Below are 21689 nucleotides of genomic sequence, written 5' to 3' on the forward strand. Positions count from 1 at the left end.
TTCAAGTTCAAAAGAGAACTGTCTTTTCTTGAGTTTTTTGTGCTTCATGGTTTAAGCAAAATTATATTTTTAGCTTGTTTCTATTCATATATGAAATAGTAATATTGAGTCATGAAAAAAATTTCTCACATACCAGATATGTCATCATCTTCATTCCACCCAGGACGATTTACTCTTTCTTCCACAATTGTTCCTGTCCTCTTCTTCAGTAAATACTGACGCCCAATTGTCATTTTCCCTGCCCTTTTGGCACCTTTCACAATTGTTTTTGAGAAAGTTCTTTAGGTCACAAAACAAAACATAATGTCAATTTAATACAAAGGTGCCATTAATATTTTGACATCTATCTAGCTCAATTTTTTCCCTTACCTTCATCTGCACTGCCTTAGTATTATACAGATCTTTGGTTATAATAGAGGTAAAGACTGAGTATGATCTTGATTATGTTTTTTGCTCCTCTCTAACATAACAGACAGAATTCTTTTTATGCTTCTTGACATTCAGGAAAAGTGGTAAGGATTCTTGTATTGTCACACAGATCAGTCTTAGTCATCTACAATGTAATCATGAATGTTACGGTATGTTTCAGGTAGCTGTTAAAAGTCATAAAATACAGATATTTCCTAAAATCTGTAAATTGCTCCAGGTGTAACTTAAACTTAGTAGTATTTTTTATAACTTTTTCTCCCCCCTCAGATATAGCCATAGTCTTTGTTTCACACACTCAGCTGAATTTTTAAGAACTTAAAACTGCAGCTTGGGCACCAGTGGCTTACATCTGTAATCCTAGCTACTCAGGCTAAGATCTGAGAATGGAGGCTTGAAGCCAGCCAGGGAAAGAAAGTCTGTGAGATACATTTCCAATTAACCAACAAGCCAGAAGTGGAACTCAAGTGGTAGAGTGCTAGCCTTGAGCACAAAAGTTCAGCAACAGTACCGAGACCCTGTGTTCAAGCCCCAGGAAGGACTGGCACAAATAAAATTGATTTATTTTTCTTGTAGTTGATGCAACAGATATATTTCTGAAAGGAGCAATATATATTTCTCAGAAATCTAAAAACATTATCAGGCTTTATTAAGGGCTCCTCTGTGACCCTCTAGTGCGGAGTGCTTAGCTCACTGCTGCAAATCCCTAGTAAGCTATGATAGCTTTAGCATATCATAACTTGCTATTCATCTTCTCTGTTAACCAAGTAATACAGGGGCTAGCCAACTATCCAGTTGAGAAATGACAACTGTCTGGAACCTCAAATCTTCTAATTCCTCACCTACTTCACTTTTAGGCTGAAAGTCTACAAAGCTCTTTCCAATACGTAATGCGTACTGGTAGATGCTCACATTCTAGGTAATTAATGGTGAATGAACAGGAATGGCAGCTTCTGTAGCTTACCATTATGGAAAAAATTATAAAGTATTAAAGGTTTCAACAGTTTCCAAAAACTGTTATTAAAAAATAAAGAGTTGGGGCTGGGGATATGGCCTAGTGGCAAGAGTGCTTGCCTCGTATACATGAGGCCCTGGGTTCAATTCCCTAGCACCACATATATAGAAAATGGCCAGAAGTGGCGCTGTGGCTCAAGTGGCAGAGTGCTAGCCTTGAGCAAAAAGAAGCCAGGGACAGTGCTCAGGCCCTGAGTTCAAGCCCTAGGACTGGCCAAAAAAAAAAAAAAAAAAAAAAGAGTTCATCCAACAATTAAATGCAATGCTTGATCCTGAATTGGATTCTGGATCAGAAAAAAATAGAAAAAAAAATCTATAAGGAGTCCTTAGCACAATTAAATATAGATTCTGAGCTAGATAAGGGCTTTATGCCAATTAAGAAATTTTAACCATTAACTTTGTATATTATATATATGTATGTTTTATATGTATGTATGTATAAACTCACACATATTGATTAATCTGGGTAAAGGATATATACAGGGATCCTTTGGACTACTGTTGCAGATTTCCTTTCAGTCTGAAATTATTTAAAACAAGGTTACCAAACAAATACAACCCACTAAACTTCAATAACAAAACAAAAAATAAGACTCCTGTCTCTAGATCAAAGCAAAAATTTCCTTGGATACTGGATACTGATAAAAGTAAAAGGGATTACTGTGTGAAAGTGAGAAAACAGAATTTCACATTCTAAAAATATATCAGGAACAGTGGACATGATAGTCAAAACTTCTTAGATTTTCTATCTTGTCTCATTTATCTTCAAGAACTTTACGAACTTGAGCCAATCAGTTTTAGATGGAATGGTATACAAAAACAGCAATAATTTATACCTTGACACAGAGGATAGGTCACTTCCTCTGACAATCAGTTATGGGAGGGCTGAAAATAAGAGACTTATCTTTTTTTTCTTACCTAAAGGAAGTGTTCTTTTCCTTCTGCTTGGGTAAAATTATTTGTGGGGTAGTTTGTCCAGTAGCAAAAGCGAAAGTATTGAAAATGGACTGAGGATAACGAAACTTCATTAACTGTTTCTTAAAGATCTCTACTACTTCTGGACTGACTTCTTCATCAAATGCTACTTTAATCAACTAGAGACAAAAGAAATGAAAGCATTAAGGATTTCCAGACAACTGTCCCATAAATTAAGAGAAATCCCCAGAAAGTAACAAATTAACAGTAAGACTTTGGATAGCAAGAAAAACAAAAATTTTAAGTAAAAAAGTAAGGCTCTGAAAGTTTGCTTGAATAGATGGTTAGCAAAGAAAGTATCCTCACAAAGTTGGATTTCTTTAGTATTATTTACAATGGGATAAGAAAATAACTTGTAGTAGCTGAAATAGCCAACATATCATTTGTATTTCTCAAAAGTTGTTCCTACACAGCAATCTAATAAGATCTCTTCTTATGCAGAGATTCAACAAATCTAAGAAGAATAAATTCATTTTCACTAGACTCCTAGCCAGTAGAGTCTGGCAACATTTGAGTGCAAAATTCTTGGCAGTTTCAACAGTAAGGAGATCCTTAGGTAGTCAATGTTTCCAAGTGACATGAGAAGACCCAAAGTCTAGTGATCATTAGCTTCACATTTTATACAGTGTTAGCAAAGGAATGAGACTAGAATTGGAATCCTTGGAAATTCGGGAAGTCAGTGACAAACAATACAGAATAGGAAAAACAAAATTTATTTTTTATCTAAAGTCTTCATCAAGCAGGAACTGAGGTACAGCATGACAGAGAAAAAGAACAAGGGTGTGTATGAGGCTCTAAGAATACTAAATATTGACAATGTTAGTACTCTTGAGTTGGTCAAGGAACTCTTGAAGTGAAGGATTAGATCCCAAATGATTCATGGGGTTTTCACAGGTGACAGTAACCCTCCCTAACATTTTCCTTATTCTCATTCTATAACTTTTGACTCTATGATCATAGAAAATAGTTACAACACCAGTAGGAAATTTTGAATATTGGAAGACTGGCTTCTTTTAAAAATTCACTTGAGCATCCCTAGTCCAAAAAACTGAAAGCAGAAACCAGTGCTGAAAAACTTCTGTTTCAGAGTGATTTAGATTAAAACATTTTAAAGTAGTAGATGCTTAATGGTATTTTGAAATCTGTAATGTTTTAGTCCCAGGCATTTCAAAGAAGGGATACTCAACTAATACCTGAAAGGATGCTGAAGTAATTTGCAGTCCTTCTTGCATATTCTGCTGTAACTGGTTCTGCATTGTGATCTTCTTTTCCTTGGTGATGGAGGCAATGGGAAAGCTCCTTACAACTGTCTGTTCACCAACTGCAGAAAAGATAGGGTATACACTCAGCAGCAGTACTTTCTAGTTTAAATCTGTAGTTTCTGATGAAGACATGTATCTGCACATGACAATGCTTGCACATGCAGTAAGAGAAAATGCCCTAGTTCTAGAACTTTACTTATTAATTTTACTGCATGGCATTTCACACGAGACAGATTCCTTTCCCAGAGTGAAAGAACTATCATAATTTGCCTGCTTTTATTCTTTTTCAATTTGCTATTATACCACACAAGATTACCTGGATTAAAGAGAGGCTTTATACAGAAAGAAAAAGTGTCTTCAAATATTGATAAAACATTCAAGATATGTAATGTGAAGAGAAAGCAAAAAGAAGAGATTTTCTTTAAGCAGGCATGATGGTGTATGCTTGTATTCCTATTTACTTGTGGGCAGAAATCAGGAAGATTGTGGAGGCAAGGCCAATCTTGGCTATAGGTAAATGAGACCCATCTCAAAAAGGACAAAAACCGGGGCTGGGAATATGGCCTAGTGGCAAGAGTGCTTGCCTCCTATACATGAAGCTCTGGATTCGATTCTCCAGCACCACATATATAGAAAACGGCCAGAAGTGGCGCTGTGGCTCAAGTGGCAGAGTGCTAGCCTTGAGCAAAAAGAAGCCAGGGACAGTGCTCAGGCCCTGAGTACAAGGCCCAGGACTGGCAAAAAAAAACAAGAACAAGAACTGGACATGGTGGCACATGACTGAAATTCTAGCTACACAGAGGCAAAATAGGAGGATTATGGTCCAGGCTAGCCTGGGCAAAGCATACAAGGCCCTATCTGAAAAGTAAAGAAAAAGGATCCCTCCTCCCGCATTTCAACAAATTGTACAAGAAATGTACCCACTGCCTTACATATGAAACTGTAACACCTCTCTATATAACTTTGACAATAAATAAATAATTTTTCAGAAAAAAAGAAAAAGGATCCCCAAGTAATACAGCACCTGCCTTGCAAGCTGACAGTCCCGAGTTTAAACGCCATTACTACCCAAACAAAACAAAAACAACCTTCCCTCAACAAGCCGGACCCAAATGCATATGCCTGTAATTCCAGCTATTTGGGAGGCAGAGGTAGGAAGATCATGGTCTGAAACCAGTTGGGATGCAACGTTGCAAGATCTTACCTGTAAAACGAAAGAGTGAAAAGGCTGGGGGCATAGCTCAAGTGGTGAAGTGCTTGCTTAGCAAGTCTTAGGCCAATAATAGGGGGGAAAAAGTAATTCTTTCTGGGGAGACAGGGTCTCACAACATGGTATGTAGCCCAGCCTGGGCTTGAACTAATAATGAGTTTCCTGCCTCGGATTTTTTTTTTAAACCTCGTTTACACACACACACACTCTTAGTGATTAATATACACACACACACTCTTAGTGATTAATAGTAGAGCATTAGCCTTGAGCACAAAGAGGCTCAGGGACAGCACTCAGGCCCTGAGTTCAAGCCTCAGAACTGGCAAAACAAATAAACAAAAATCCTTATTCTGAAATGATCTGTAAATAAATATATGTACACAAACTAAAACAAAAAAAATCTCAAATGTCATATAGGTATCCACATTCTGATGACATATTGTGAAGCATACCTAGCTGGTCATGGGGTGTCCCTCTGAAGAGAATTCTGTATGTGGTGAGGAACAAGGCTCCTTCTGCTGGCAAGAGCTGAGGACCTCCAAGAAGACCTCCAGTGGCTTCTTCTCTGCCATCAGGATCCAACAGGACTCGAAGACCTTCACATACAATTTCTTCTCCTGGCAGGAGAGCAGGCCTAAGAATCTTGGGCTAAGTACAGAGAAAGTATTTTGTTATTAAGTAGTTGTATAAACGGGTTACAATTCTTTAAGTCAGGTTATGAATACAATGCTTCTTGACCCTTTCCATCATTTTGAGATAGCATTTAAAATGTATCCCTTGTGAGGTTTTCAACACTTAGATCAAGGTTATCTTTTCATTTACAGACCTAAAAATCCCAAGCCAGACTTTCCAGATAGTCAAACAAGGAATGGGAATATGGCCTAGTGGCAAGAGAGCCTGCCTTGTATACATGAAGCCCTGGGTTCGATTCCCCAGCACCACATATATAGAAAACGGCCAGAAGTGGCGCTGTGGCTCAAGTGGCAGAGTGCTAGCCTTGAGCCAAAAGAAGCCAGGGACAGTCAGGCCCTGAGTCCAAGCCCCAGGACTGGCAAAAAAAAAAATACTGCATTTTCCCAGGTAGTCAAACAAGAAAGCACATTTGGAAGGAAACAGAAATACTTTCTAAATCCAAGTGTGGAGAGATTGTTTGCAAATTGTAAAAGAGTAAAATCAATGAAAAATAACTAAAAAATCTGACAATAGATCACTGAACAACCTTTAATAACTATCTATGTGTGTTAACAATGTTTTCAGAGTATCTTTTTATCTTACATTAAAAAATGTAAATCAGTATGCTGCAATCACATTTTGGGGACAAAAAATGGCTATAATGTGAAACTTAATAGATGGTCCTATCATGGTTAATGGTGGGAATGGGAGTTAGGCAGGGAGGACTATAGAAACTTTGTACAATATATATTTCTTTAATGCTTTAACTGACTATAAATAATGCTGTGCATAAATTGAAAAAATACTTAAAATTTGTTTGTACTCATATGATTTAAAAAAACAAACCCTGTCTTTGGCCAAGTAATGAACATTTACACGAGAGAGATAGGACTCAGTATCCCTTATATGAAGAAGCACATGATATATTCCTCTCAAGTGATTAGGGCAAGGGGGAAAAAACGTTTCCTGAGGTCTTGTTTATTTTTTATTTAAGCAACAAACCCCCACATATATCAACACTATTCTTTTTTTTCCCAAATTTTTATTATCAAACTGATGTACAGAGAGGTTACAGTTTCATACGTTAGGCATTGGATACATTTCTTTTTTTTTGGCCAGTCCTGGGCCTTGGACTCAGGGCCTGAGCACTGTCCCTGGCTTCTTCCCGCTCAAGGCTAGCACTCTGCCACTTGAGCCACAGCGCCGCTTCTGGCCGTTTTCTGTATACGTGGTGCTGGGGAATCGAACCTAGGGCCTCGTGTATCCGAGGCAGGCACTCTTGCCACTAGGCTATATCCCCAGCCCTGGATACATTTCTTGTACTGTTTGTTACCCTGTCCCTCATACCCCCCTCCCCCCTCCCCCTTACCCTTTCCCCCCCTGAGGTGTTCAGTTCACTTAAACCAAACAGTTTTGCAAGTATTGCTTTTGTAGTTGTTTGTCTTTTTTTACCCTGTGTCTCTCAATTTTGGTATTCCCTTTCAATTTCCTAGTTCCAATACCAGTATACACAGTTTCCAATATACTCAGATAAGATTACAGAGATAGTGTAGGTACAACCACAGGAAGGTGATACAAGAACATCATCAATAATAGAAGCTTCAGATACACATGGGACATTGAAAGTAGTTACAACTGTGATATAACAATTGTCTCCATAACATGGAGTTCATTTCACTTAGCATCATCTTAGTGTTCATAAGGGTATAGCTATTGGGCCTTGTGATGCTCTGCTATGAGTTGCCTAAACCTGTACTAATTATTCCCAATAAGGGAGACCATAGAGTCCATGTTTCTTTGGGTCTGGCTCACTTCACTTAGTATAACTTTTTCCAAGTCCTTCCATTTCCTTACAAATGGGACAATGTCATTCTTTCTGATAGAGGCATAAAATTCCATTGTCAACACTATTCTTTCTCTTAGCTCCAGGAAGCTTACAGATGAATGAAAAATAAATAATAATCACTTTAAATTTTGGATAAAAATTTAAAAACAGTTTTTCCACTTTTATGTATTCTAATCTCCTTTGAATTAATGTTATATTGGGGTTTTGAACTCAGGAACTCACATGAATTTTACCGCTTGAGTCATACCTGGACCATGATCCTTTTATTTACTCTCCTGCACACCTGAGATGACAGACTTGTATGTACTACCAGACCCATCTTATTGATTGAGATGGGGGTCTTGCTCTGATCTTCCCCATCTCTGCCTCCCAAGTAGTGGGATTATAGGCATAAATCATTATGCCTGGAATAAATTAATTTTGCTGGAACTGGGGCTTCATACTTGCTTGGTTAGTGTTCTACCACTTGCATTGTACCTCCCTTCCTCCAGACTAGCTTTATGCTGATTATTTTGGAAATGAAGTCTCGTGCACTTTGCTGCCCAGTCTTGCTTTGAATAACCATTCTCTCTATCTCAGCTTCCTGAGTAGCTATGATTATAAATGTGAGCTACTGGCTCCCAGCTCTGAATTTATTGATTTAGCTGGGCCTAGGCTTTGAACTCTAGGCCTAGGCACTGTCCTTAGCTCTCTAACACTTGAGGTACAGCACCACTTTTGGCTTTTACTGTGATTAATTGGAGATAAGAGTCTCATGGACTTTCCTGCTCAGGCTGGCTTTGAATTGAGATCCTTAGTTCTCAGCCTTCTGAAGAGTAGCTAGGATTACAAGAGTGAGCTGCCAGCACTTGGCCCAGAAGAGGAAGATCCTGTACTCACTCCATACATTGGTATCCAATAATCACCGAAGGGGCTTATTTTAAAATGCAGATTTCTACATCTTAGAGTATTCCAATTCAGGAGGCTTAGGTGGGGTTCAGGATTCTTTCTCTGAATTTCCTAGCTGTTTGTCTTAGCTAGGTTCAGGAACCTAAAGTTTCTGTAGTAATTGCCTTAATTTTTTTTTTCCTTTTTGGTAGAGGAAGTAAACAAGGCATCAAACCTTAGGGTTGGGCTTGGAAGTTAGAATTACTCATAATTTATTACCTGCCTATAAAAGTGGGTAAAAAAAAATTATTGGTCTTTTGTTGAATCCAAGAAAAGATACTGTTGCCATTTTATTATATTTTTATAAGGTTCTACATGATAAATTTCCTCTCAACATCTAATGTACTATTAAAATTGTATCTATAAACTAGAAGAAGTACTTTCTGGAGCACAATGGTCTACTGCTGTTTTTCCAAAGAGAAGTGAGACTTTTAAGAAATAACAGTTTGGAATAATTACCTTCTGTATAGGTGGAAGTCGTCTACTCTCTCGATGTACTGCTTCTAGGGTTTCAATATGCATAGCTACAATTCCTAGGATTAAAGTATTCAAAACAAAATCACAAAACAAGTAGAATGAAAGAAAATTCTAAACATATTAAAATTAAAAACTAGTAAAAGTTTGAGTTCCTCAAAAAGTTAAACACAGAATTACAAAATGACCCATAAAATTCCACTCTAGGTATATGCCTCAAAGAATACACAATTCCCCAAAGGTGGAAATAACCCAACTGTCCATCAATGATGGGTAGAAAAAAAGTTAGGTATGCCCATATAATTGAATATGAAACCAAAAAAACAAAGTTCTGATGCATAGATCATTTTTTGGCATGGGTAAACTTTGAAAAAGCCATGCTAAATGAAATTAAGCCAGACATAAAAGTTGAAATACTGTACAATTCTACTTATATAAAATATCTAGAACAGACTGATTCATGAAGGCAGAAAGTAGATTAGCTATTATCAGGGGTCTGGGTCTAGGGAAACAGAAATTATTACCTAATGGTTACAGTGTCTATGTGCAGTGATAAAAAGTTTTGGAGGGGCTGGGGATATGGCCTAGTGGCAAGAGTGCCTGCCTCATATACATGAGGCCCTGGGTTCGATTCCCCAGCACCACATATACAGAAAATGGCCAGAAGTGGCGCTGTGGCTCAAGTGGCAGAGTGCTAACCTTGAGCAAAAAGAAGCCAGGGACAGTGCTCAGGCCCAGAGTCCAAGCCCCAGGACTGGCCAAAAAAAAAAAAAAAAAAAAGTTTTGGAAACAGTGGTGACAATGGCACAACATTGCAAATATAATTATTAAGTTGTAAACATAAAATTAGTTAAAATGCCAGATGCCAGTGGCTCATGCCTGTATTTCTAGCTACTCAGGAGGCTTAGATATGAACATTCTAGTTTGAAGCCAGCCAGGGCAGGGAAGTCTATGAAACTCTCCTATCCAATTAACCACCAAAAAAGCTTAGGTGGAGCTGTGGCTCAAGCTTTAGAGCACTAAGCTTGAGCACAAAAGCTCAGGGACAATGCTCAGGCCCCGAGTTTAAGGCCATGTGCACGTGTGTGTGCGCACGTGTGCGCACACAAAAGGGTGGTAAATATTGTTTTGAATTTTGTAATCAAAAATAATCATAAGATACATAGTATGCATAAATTACCTGGTAGAAAGGTTGTTATAGGTCTTATGTTAGAACTCAGTCTTATCTAATATTTGCAAAGTGATTACCTGGTATCATGCAATGAAGGCTCTTGATGTGGTCCTGAGTAACTCCACTCTCTGTACAAACCTTGTCAATAAATCGGGTAATAAACCGCACAACTGAGTTGGCAATGTCATTGTTCTCTGAATCTTCAAACCCACTCTCTGTATCATAGCTCTCAGCTACACTTCCTGCAATACTAAGTCAAGGAAAGAAATCATGGTCAGAACACAAATGCAACAAGTTAACTACTGTATTATAATCAACAGAGTATTAAAATTTGCTCAAAGAAATGGATACACAGGAGGAAGGGGTGGCTTAACTTCATGGCTCCTATAAAGGACAGTGTGAAATATGATGTTATATTTGTCTAAAGTTATGGTTTGAATATGAATATTACTTTAAAAGGCTTGTGGAACTACTTTGGGAAACAGAGAAGTAAGGCCACTGGGAGTGGGTCCTTGGGCACTTTCTTTACTGCTCTCTCCTTCCTGTCCACCATGAAGCAACAACCCTCTTCTATCCTATGCTCTTGCCACTATGATGTTCTTCCCAAGCCCATGAGGCCAAGAAGCAAAGGACTGAACCCTCTGAATTTATGACCCCAAAATGAATAATTCCTCCTTAAGAGTGTTTATGTCAGACATTCTGTGGTAGTCATGATAAAAGTAACTAATAATTACAAATGTAACAGTATTTTTTCAGCAGTAACTACAAAGAGATAAAAAAAATGAAGCACAAGAGCCTATACCAGTGATCCTGGCTATATTGTTTACATTAGACAATCAAAGATGTTGATTATATAGTAATGAGCATAACAAAGGAGACAGACAATAAACAAATACATGAAAATACATCAAGCTCCGTGGGATGTGGTAGGACATGACTGTAATCCTAGTAATCTAGGAGGCTGAGGCAAGAGTTTGCTAAATTCAAGGCCAGCCTGGGCTATACTGAGAGACCTTGTGTCGACAAGAAAGAAAGAAAAGGAAATGAGTAAAATAAGTCAGGTTGTAGGAAATGTAACCAAAGAAAAATAAAACAAGGTGGGGGGGGATACAGGAATGCTACTTAAAAGAGAACAGGTAACCTCTTCAGGTTGGTGACATTTAAGAGGAAATTTAATAAAGTAAGGGAGTGATTCTGTGGCTATTTCAGAAAGTACATTCCAGGTTGAGGCAATGAGCACAAAGGCTGTAAGGCTGTACTGTGTTTGGACTAAGATGAGTATTGGCAGGTACGCCAGGCTGGTTAACCTAAGAAATGATGGGGAATAAGGTCACTGACATAGCCAGGACGCAGATCTTGTTATCCCTTCCAGGCATGTCAAAAGCTTTGGGGTTTATTTTCAGAGAAATGGGAAATTGCTGGAGGGTAGAGAGATAGGGTTGATGACAAGATTGGGCAGTTCCATAGATAAGATGAGGAATAGGTGGGTAGAGAAACAATGACTTTGTCAAGAAGATGCTCACTGGGCTGGGGATATAGCCTAGTGGCAAGAGTGCCTGCCTCGGATACACGAGGCCCTAGGTTCGATTCCCCAGCACCACATATGCAGAAAACGGCCAGAAGCGGCGCTGTGGCTCAAGTGGCAGAGTGCTAGCCTTGAGCGGGAAGAAGCCAGGGACAGTGCTCAGGCCCTGAGTCCAAGGCCCAGGACTGGCCAAAAAAAAAAAAAAAAGAAAAAAAAAAAAGAAGATGCTCACTGGGGCTGGGAATATGACCTAGTGGCAAGAGTGCTTGCCTCGTATCCATGAAGCCCTGGGTTTGATTCCTCAGCACCAAATATATAGAAAATGCCAGAAGTGGCGCTGTGGCGCTCAAGTGGCAGAGTCTAGCCTTGAGCAAAAAGAAGCCAGGGACAGTGCTCAGGCCCTGAGTTCAAGGCCCAAGACTGAAAAAACAAAAATAAAAACAAAAGAAGATGCTCACATAATTTTTCAGAATGCCTTCTATCAACTGCTTTAGCAGAATGTAACTAAAGGGCTAGATCTGTAGTAGGTGAAACTTTTGAAAAGCTAGATCAGTAAAGAGTAGAGTACAGGAGTAGGCCTGGGAATATGGCCTAGTGGTAGAGTGCTTGCCTTGCATACATGAAGCCCTGGGTTTAATTCCCTGGCACCACATATATAGGAAAAGCCAGAAGTGGCGCTGTGGCTCAAGTGGCAGAGTGCTAGCCTTGAGCAAAAAGAAGCCCGGGACAGTGTTCAGGCCCTGAGTCCCAAGCCCCAGGACTGGCAAAAATAAAATAAAAAAAAAGACAAAAGAGTATAGGAGTAGATTAAAAATGGGACAAGGTGACAGTCTTTTTAATAAAGAATAGTTAAAGCAAGTCTAAAATGGGGAAAATGGTTCACTTAATAAGTATATACAGCAATATTTGCCTAAAATGCTTTCAATTTTCTGCTAAGCCAAGACTGGCCCTAAGAGGAATAGGAAGAGGGGCCCTGTGTTCATATTTTGGTACCTGTTTGTGACAATGCTGTTGCTTCCACTTTCCCAGTCGCCTGGTGCAGATGCTCTCAGGAGCTTGTTTTTACTTGTGTCTAGTGGAACCAGCAGGTTGACCATGAGGTTTGCAAAATGGATAGCCTGGCTGAAGACAGTGCTTTCCTCATGTTGCACCAGCTCTTGCTGAGTTGACTTGCTCAGAGCAGGCCAAAGGCGTAGCTGCTCTGCAGCCAGGTCCATTGCTGTCTTCTCATGATACTGATCATCAGGAAGCTTGTCCTAGAGAACACAGCACAAGAGCCAAAGGAGAACATCTATCACTTCACTTAAAAAAACATGGAAAATGGTTTAAAATCTGTATCTTCTCTTTGGAATATTGTATATGCCATTGTATATTCTATTTTTAGAAAATACTCAAAAATAAGGAAAATTGATTTCCTAGAAAATAAAAAATAAGCTTCTATTAAATCAGCAGAAATCAAAACTCATAAACAGAATGTAACACCTACCACAAAACAAACTCAAATCTTTCCCACATCCAACCTGCCTTCAGTGGGACTAGAGAACAAAACACAACTCTACCAGTTAAATAATTTGTTAACCTAAATGTCCTATAAAAGCTCATGTACAAATGCTCTCATAGGTGGCATTTACTAAATCTATCACATACTTCTTTTCTACTCTTTGAGACAATGAGATGGAATAACCAAGGTCACAGAAAATATACTGAGATTTCTTTGTATATGTGAGAGCCAAACATTATCATCCACACGAGCATGCAAGTGACTATGGGACTTTAAAGAGAGGTTCCTAGTAGGCTGAAGAGTTAAATAACAACAGCAATCTACATCTACATAGCATTTTACAGTTTACAGATGCTAAAGCAGCTATAGTCCTATACCTATCTAATCTAGACTCAGAGACAGACTCCTCAAAATGGAGGACACAGCAGGTCTGTGAATGATTTTGAGAAATGTTGGTTGATACTAGTGTTACAGCTGCCTAAGATACTGTCAAAAGCACATAATTACTTCTGGAGCATGATCTTAGCCCAACAGACTTTTTATATCTACTAGAAGTTACCCCTTAAAAGTGAATTTAATGTTTGTTTGTTTTTTTGTTTTTTTTTGGTGCTGGTCCTGGGGCTTGAATTCAGGGCCTGGGTGCTGTCCCTGAGCTTTGCACAAGGCTAGTGCTCTACCACTTAAGCCATAGCACCACTTCTGGCTTTTTGTTACTTAATTGGAGATAAGAGTCTCACAAACTTCCTTGTGTGGGCTGGCTGAGATCTCAGCATCCCAAGTAGCTAGGATTATGAGTGTGAGCCATCAGTGTCCAGCTGCATTTGATGTTTTGAAAGAAAAACATTCAAATTTCACATTAAACAAGTCATATTTCTTTGTACAGTAAACAAAACTGGAATATCAATGTTATTATTAAAGCTTCTATTCTTATTTGAATGGACTAAGCATAAATGAATGTTAGAAATATTTGAACATTACTTGTATAATTTTTGTTAGATACCTAGGATAATTTATCTTATATAAAGCCAATTTTAAATGAAAGATAATGCATATAACATGTAGAACTAAAAATTTTGCATTTTGGGGCTGGGGGTTTAGCTCAGCAGAATAGCAGTTGCCTGGCAAGTACAAGGCCCTGGGTTCGGTCCTCAGCTCTGGGAAAAAAAGAATTTTAAAGTATATCAACATGGACAATTAGCCCTTTAGGAAGCTATAACTTTAATTTATAATTATAATTATTTTAAAGTTATTATTCTAACACTTACTATGTGCCAATTATTTTTCAAAGAGCTTTACACATAGTGAATGTGAAAAATCTATTATTTTTAATGAGGAAATAAGTTATAGAGAGGTAACATGACTTTTCCAGGACCAGGCAGCTAATAAGAGACATTTAAAATTTTCAGTATATTTTTAAGTACTTTCTCAAATTAAAAGTAGTTTCCTCATTAAAAAAATATTTTCCTGATATTTAAATATATGTAAAAATATAGAAACATACATAATATTTTTTAAAGAAGACCTAGATATTGCTGGCATAAGGCTTTTTTTCCCTTTAACTCAGGACCTCATGCTTGCCAGCACTGAACCATGCCTCTAGCCCTAACTACTGACATGTTCTTGAGCAGAACTAATCTGTTTCTTTTCCAATGCCATGGGTCAAACTCTGAATTTTGTGCATGTTAGGCAAGCACTCCATCACTGAGCTATATTCCTAGCCCTCAAACTAATTTGACATTTCTTCATGGAAGTAAATTGCACAGAAATATATTTTAGAAATATACCTAGTCATATTTTAGTTTTACTCCTTTTACTCAATTTCTGGTATTTTTTTTAACAAGGATTTATTTATTAAAACATAATAAAATAGGGCTGGGAATGTGGTCTAGTGGTCCAGTGCTTGTCTAGCATAAATAAAACGCTGGGTTCAATTCCTTAGCACCACATATACAGGAAAAGCTGGAAGTGGCTCTGGGGCTCAAGTGGTAGAGTGCTAGCCTTGAGCAAAAAGAAGACAAGGACAGTATTCAGGCCTTGAGTTCATGCCCCAAGACTGGCAAAAAAAAAAAAAAAAAAAAAGAAAAAGAAAAAAACACACAAAAGAATTCTAACATTAGAGAACTATGTTAAGAGGCTATTATGGAAAAATATGTCAATTAATAGAACAAAGGGATACCTACAGCCGCCCCAAATATGTTGCAACAAAGTAGTTCCATTTCCCATGTAAGTTTTCCTTATAATCAAATCTCAGTCTTGCCCAAGCACCTTTCTTTTCTTCTCTTACCTTCTGCTTCAAATGTGAGGCATGATTGTCTTCCTTTGCTGAGAGATACAGGGAACGAACCTGTTCCTGCACTGCATTATAAAAAGTTGTCTCCCAAAACTGCTGATTTGTCCAAATAGGGTGGTCCTGTATGCAGGTGTAAGCAAACTGGCTGACTCCAGGAGCAAGTTTCTACAAGGACAAACAATATCTATCAGCATGAAGCTAGCAGAGTAATGATAGTTCAAGGCTGATCACACGTTCTACATTTAGAGGTGATCAAATGCTTAGTAGTCAACATTGAGCTCATTTTTAACTGGCCAATGTGGACTTTCTATTAAATCCTTTATAGCCACTACTACTTCCATTTACCAAAATGGACATTTTTAAAAACAGCTAAAAAATCGAACTTATGAATTAAGAGATGTATGAAAAGTCTTGTGCACACAGTAGGTAGTATACAATCCAAAACTAGAACGTATAATTAAATGCATTATAACCTAAACACGAAAGTTGAGATAATTTTGATTTTCTTTTACTTGTGTTTAGAGTACTTTTTTTTTTCCAGAGTAGACTACAGTTTAAAGTACATTTAAAAAAATCATTAAGTCAGACGTGATAGAATTTACAGATTGTTTTTCTACCTAGAATGAAGAATCAGCTTGAATCTGCCACTCTGGGAATTGCACCCTACGTACCATTAACTCCTGCCCATTTTTCTATCCACCAAGGTGGAGCCTGGCTCACATACCTCAATAAGACCATCTTGGGCTTCAAGGGCATATTTGGCATGGCAAAGTAATCATAAACTAAACTCCTTCCTAAGACTGCATGCTGTGCTTCAGAGTAAGGATAAACTTAAGATGGAAGGAAAACGAATTGCAGGAACTTGGTTGGCACACACACACACACACACATATACACACACATGCATGTGTGTGTATATGTGTGTGTGTACGTGTGTATATATATATATATAAAATTATAATCCACAATTTAAGGAAGAGAAAATACAAGTTTGGGAAGGTTTAAGTTATTGCCTAAGGCCATGTAACAATCATGTAAGTGGTAGAAATGCCTTTCAGGCCCCTAAGCATTTCTGGTTGCAAGCCTCTGTTCTTTTTACTATACCAAAATGATCTTCCAAAAAGATCGTCTTGCTTTAGAACATACTAAACCAAAAGGTGGAATAGACACCAGAAATGGTGTGAAATTTAGAACTGGGAAACAGAGTGAATATGGTTTTGCCTACAAAAGTCTCTGTGAATGGCATGCCATGTGCCAGTCCTCTCAAGATAGCACTGAGTGCTGCTACTGAGCTGATTAGCTATGACTCCGATTCTTCCTTAGGTGGCTATACATTGGGGCTGACAATTAACCAAAAAAAAAGGAAAGGTGCACAAAGATCATTGCTGGTTTTCATGATGTCTTATGGGTTCACTTAAGACAGTTACAGGGCTGAGGTGATAAGGCGATAGAGTGCCTGCCTAAACATGAGTTCAAATCCTAGTAATGAAGAAAAAAAGACACAATTACTATCTAGGAGAGACCATGGTTCTGTGAGTGTGGTTCTGTGAGTTATGTAAGCAGAAGATAAGGTATACACAGTGTGAATCACACAGATATGTGAGACATGGATTACACAATGTTCCCCTTTCACATTTTTAGCTCCTTATTCTGAGGACTAACAATTACTTCAGTTGCAATACAGAGGCCTATTGAGAAAGATTTTTTTTTTTTTTGCTAGTCCTGGGGCTTGAACTCAAGGCCTGAGGACTACTTCTGGCTTCCTTTTGCTCAAGGCTATCACTCTACCACTTGAGTCATAGCCTCACTTCTGGCTTTTTCCGTTTATGTGGTACTGAGGAATCCAACCCAGGGCTTCATGCATGCTAGGCAAGCACTCTGCCGCTAAGCCACATTCCCAGACCTGGAAAGAATTTTTAAAGGCATGAAATTAAATTCTCAACTGACTTTCCCATAAGTATAGCCAGAGATAGTAGCATTTCTTTAAAAATGCAGCACAGGTCAATGAACAACAGCTCTAATTTTTTGGAGTTTTGCAACATAGATGAGCTCAGAAACCTGAGCTGTGAAATCTTTATCAGTTTTGTACAACATGGTTTTAGGAAATCAATATACCAGAAAGTTATTAATTATAAATTAAAACTTGATCTGTACAGGAATATGATGATTCTATGAAGCCCTCTCTCTTTCAGCATTTTCTTAATGATGTTGCATGTCATCTTTCCTTAGCACATTACCAGCTGAAATAATATCTTCCTGTTTATTCATAAATAATATAGACATAAAATTAAACAACAACCTTCCTGTTTATTTATAAATGAATATGCAAAACTTTCTCTAGATCTTTTCAACTGAAGTGGGACTGTATTATATTTTGAGGCAGAAAAATGGTGCAAAACAGTAACAGTGGCGTAAAGCATCAGAATCCATAGCCTGCTTATGAGATTAGAGTGAAGTAATTAAAGATAAATATCTTTTGTGCTGACATACATAACACATCATTATCATCAAGCACGTAAAATATTATTTTTCCAAAAATGAAATGTCTCTTTTTTCTTTGAGGTTTCCTACGACGTCTAACTGTGAAGAAGGGACCCTGAATCTTTCCTTCCTAGTTAGAACAGGTGGCCACTGCACTGATAGGCAGGTATATTCTTGGTACCAGTAGAGGGCAGTAGCACCTTATTTTGCCTAGACTCTGTCATAGCTTGAGCTAGAAATGGCAAAAATAGAGGTTGCAGTTTGGTTGAGCTCAAAAGAGGGTGGTAAGGTAAATATTAAATGATATCTATCCTTTCCTTCAAATCTGACAATATTTACATTTCTCAATAATTTTTATGATCTGTCAGAAAGAAATAGGTGATATTTTGCCATTCAGTTTTATGAGATGTTTAAGAATGTGTTGACTTCCTTCCTTATCTAGAAAAAACAGTTCAGAAGATACTAGGTTAAGCAATGTCATTCCACAAAGCTCTCAAAGGAAACCCAGTGTGGAACAGGATATGGAGAATAAACTCATGGGGCTCACCTAACAGCAGGCCAGAACCAAATCCAAATAAATGGATACAGATCATATGAGGAGATGGTCAAGGGAAAGGGTAAGATGTCAGTACGAAAGGATGGACTAAAGCCTGCGGGCTAGATATGTTTGTTTCCCAAACCCAAGGCTTTCCAACTAGAGAAATGAGAGGAAACTAGGTTTTAGGAAAGAAAGCTAGTGGCAGGACTCATGATCTAAAACAGAAATGTAGAACTCAGAGATTCACTACATAAATGGCTGGGGTTTCATCAGTATTAGTATTAATATCCTAATTCCTCAAAGCAATTTTATGGGCTACTGAAGTAAGTACCATTGTCTCCCCCTTGTAAATATGAGAAAAAAGGTATAAAGAAGTAATGTGTCCAGGAGAACATTATTAGCAAGTGGGAGAACCAGAGCTGAGACTCAAACCCAGGCAGTTTGGCTATAGAGTAATTTTTCAACTACTGTACAATTAAATGATATTCTAGAACTTCATTGCATGAATATACAGCATTTCTTTACTCTAGATTTTGTTCCTTTTGTTTTGAACTTCTTGCATAAACATTACCAAGCAAGAGGACTTTCATCTTTTGATTACTGGTTTCAGTATCACTGGAAGTACTTCAAAGGGTTCTAAAGAAATATGGCTTATTGTCATTTACAGCAATAAGCAGTTGGGGTTTATTGGTTATTAGATGCTTTTACCACAACAAATTATTTCACACAAGGTTTCTACAAATCCACTATTTAAAAAAGTTAATAATATTTTAATACTAAATAATCGATTTAAAGTATAAATTTGTAAGTGTGAAAGAATTCCCTTCCTATTTTTGTTATTTTTTCAGTCAGCTTTTAAAATTCAGGTAGGATCCAAATATGGTCATATAATCCCATTAGTTTGTATATCACCAAGTCAAGTTTTACAGGTTTTGGCCAGCTGTACTTTATTTCAAATAAGATCATCTGCCCTAAAGGGTTTTGTTCAGTGTAGTGGCTTGCTGATGATGTCCCAGTGGTATCATTTGACATAATTTTTTGGTATCTGTGCTTCCTACACACTGGGAGTTGTACACGGGTGTTTCATCACCTTGAGCTTATTTGGTAAAAACATTCAAGATCGTATCACCCATAAGGGGAACATCTGGCAATGTCTCATTTTGTGATACAAGATGATATTGGTAGTCAATGTTTAGATTCATTTATCATTTTGAGTAGAAAAATATATTTTAATTCTCCCTTACATTACCTAAAGTATTATTATAAAGAGAAATTTCCTTTCATCTCTTTTTCTGTCTCTCTGTCTCTGTCTGTATCTCTCTCTCTCTCACACACACACACACACACACACACACACACACACACACACACACACACATATGAGAAAAGCATAATTGGAGATATGATTTCATATACATGAAGCTTTGGGTACAATTTCTAGCACCCAAAACAAAAATACTTCAAACACAGAAGTTAGAACACTTGATTCTTTGAGTTGAAGTTTCTTTCCCCTTGCAAATGGGGTAAGCAGTTTGGCTTTTCTTTTATTAATGTCTTTTATGAACTCAGAATTTTAAATCTTATTTAAGAGAAAGAAACAGAAATCTGCCACTATTTACTAGAAATTTGTGTTTTTCATTAACTCAATGTGATACACTAAGTGGTTTATGGCTACTCATAGGAGTTATTAAAAAAAAAGAAGAGGAGCTGGGTGCTGATGGCTCACGCCTGTAATCTTAGCTACTTAGGAGGCTGAGATCTGTGGATCATGGTTCAAAGCCAGCCCAGACAGGAAAGTCCATGAGACTCTTATCTCTAATTAACCACCAGAAAACTAGAAGTGGCCCTGTGGCTCAAAGTGGTAGAGCACTAGCCGTGAGTGAAAAAGCTTAGGGATAGTGTCCAGGCCCTGAGTTCAATCTCCATGACTGATTAAAAAAAAAAAAAAAAAGAAAGAAGAGAGGAAAAAGATTATATAAGTAAAATAGAAATACTTTGTTTTTATTATTTTTTTTGTCCAAGACCAGGACTTGAACTCTTGATCTGACACTTTCGTGCACTGGTTGACAACTCTACCACCTGAGCTATGCCTCCAACTCCCAAACAAGAATAATTTTAATATTTTCTAGAATTTCAAAGGTCATGATCTTCACATTGAAAGAGCCATGTAATACCTAGTTTAAGAATGAAGAAAACTCAGTGTACAAAGGGCAATCCTAGATGTAGCACAGAGATAAAATAGGATACATGTGAGGAACAGCGATCCAAATAATATTGAATTTAACAAGTGAGTGTATATGTAAAAGAGAATAACAGTGGTGGTTGTAACATAAGAGACTAAATCTTCACATTCCAAGTCAACTCATAATGTCTCCAATTATAACATTAATAAATAGCATTTTACTTAGAAATGCTGGGCCAAATAACAAAAGAACACCTAGAGTTCAACATGGTCATTTCTAGAAAACAGACCTTGGAAATTGGTCAACGACCTCTGTTTTGGTTTTATACTATAATTTTTGCATTTCTAAAATATATACATATAGTGAAGAAAATTAAATTAGAAAACTTTTTTATTTTTATATTTTGCTTGAACTCAGGGTCTGGGCATTGTCCCTGAGACTCTGTGCTCAAGGCTAGCACTCTACCATTTGAGCCACAGAGCCACTTCTAGCCTTTTCTGAGTAGTTAATTGGAGATAAGAGTCCCAAGGACTTTTCTGCCTGGGCTGGCTTCAAACTGGGTCCTCAGATCTCAGCCTCCTGAGTAGCTAGGACTGCAGGTATGAGCCACTGGTGCCCAGCTTAGAAAATATTTTAAAATGTACTCACTATATAAGGACTAAGAGTTAAATAGAAATAATTTTTATTATTTACATCTCCGATGGGTTTGAATTTAGGGCTTTACTTCCTCAATCTTTGCTCTTAGGTAAGAATTTATGAACTCAGAGTTCAAAAACACAACAACAACACAACAACAAAAAACCTTTCATGTACAAAATTTGCTTATTTTCACTCTACTCACCAAGACAGGAAAATGGTCCCATAATTGTTAGATTTGGTCTTAATCTCTTAGGATTTTATATCTTCAGCCATAAAGGATGCGTTGGCTGAAATCTAACTTACTGGGAGCTGTTCCTGAAACCCTGCTCCAAGTGGAGGATCTATAGTCCTTTTGACCTGGCTCATTAATATATGCACAATTCCTCTTGAAGCAAAGGTAATTTTCTAAGTAAACTGCCTTAAAACAAGATCTACAGTAGACCACTTACAAATTCATTATAAGGAACTGGAATAAGTAAGGATGAAAGAGAGACTGATAACTTTTGGTCCCAATGTCAAAGCCCCAGTGATTAAGCAGGTTCTAGAGATGGAGTA

General features: G+C 37.7%; 1 protein-coding gene across 2 annotated transcripts in view; it reads right to left on the bottom strand.

Annotated features, from left to right (window-relative positions):
• Positions 1–21689, bottom strand: part of Sbf2 (SET binding factor 2) — a 263756-nt gene that overhangs the window by 49216 nt on the left and 192851 nt on the right. For both annotated transcript variants that reach the window (XM_048359587.1, XM_048359588.1), the window contains exons 18-25: positions 15288–15458; positions 12496–12758; positions 10055–10227; positions 8792–8865; positions 5340–5535; positions 3609–3736; positions 2359–2534; positions 134–279 (exon numbers count right to left, since the gene is read on the bottom strand). In XM_048359587.1, coding sequence (XP_048215544.1) covers positions 134–279; positions 2359–2534; positions 3609–3736; positions 5340–5535; positions 8792–8865; positions 10055–10227; positions 12496–12758; positions 15288–15458 — 1327 coding nt within the window. The remainder of the gene's footprint in view (positions 1–133; positions 280–2358; positions 2535–3608; positions 3737–5339; positions 5536–8791; positions 8866–10054; positions 10228–12495; positions 12759–15287; positions 15459–21689) is intronic.

This window comes from Perognathus longimembris, chromosome 13 (genome assembly GCF_023159225.1).
Source record: "Perognathus longimembris pacificus isolate PPM17 chromosome 13, ASM2315922v1, whole genome shotgun sequence".
In the NCBI taxonomy this organism is placed as follows: Eukaryota; Metazoa; Chordata; class Mammalia; order Rodentia; family Heteromyidae; genus Perognathus; species Perognathus longimembris.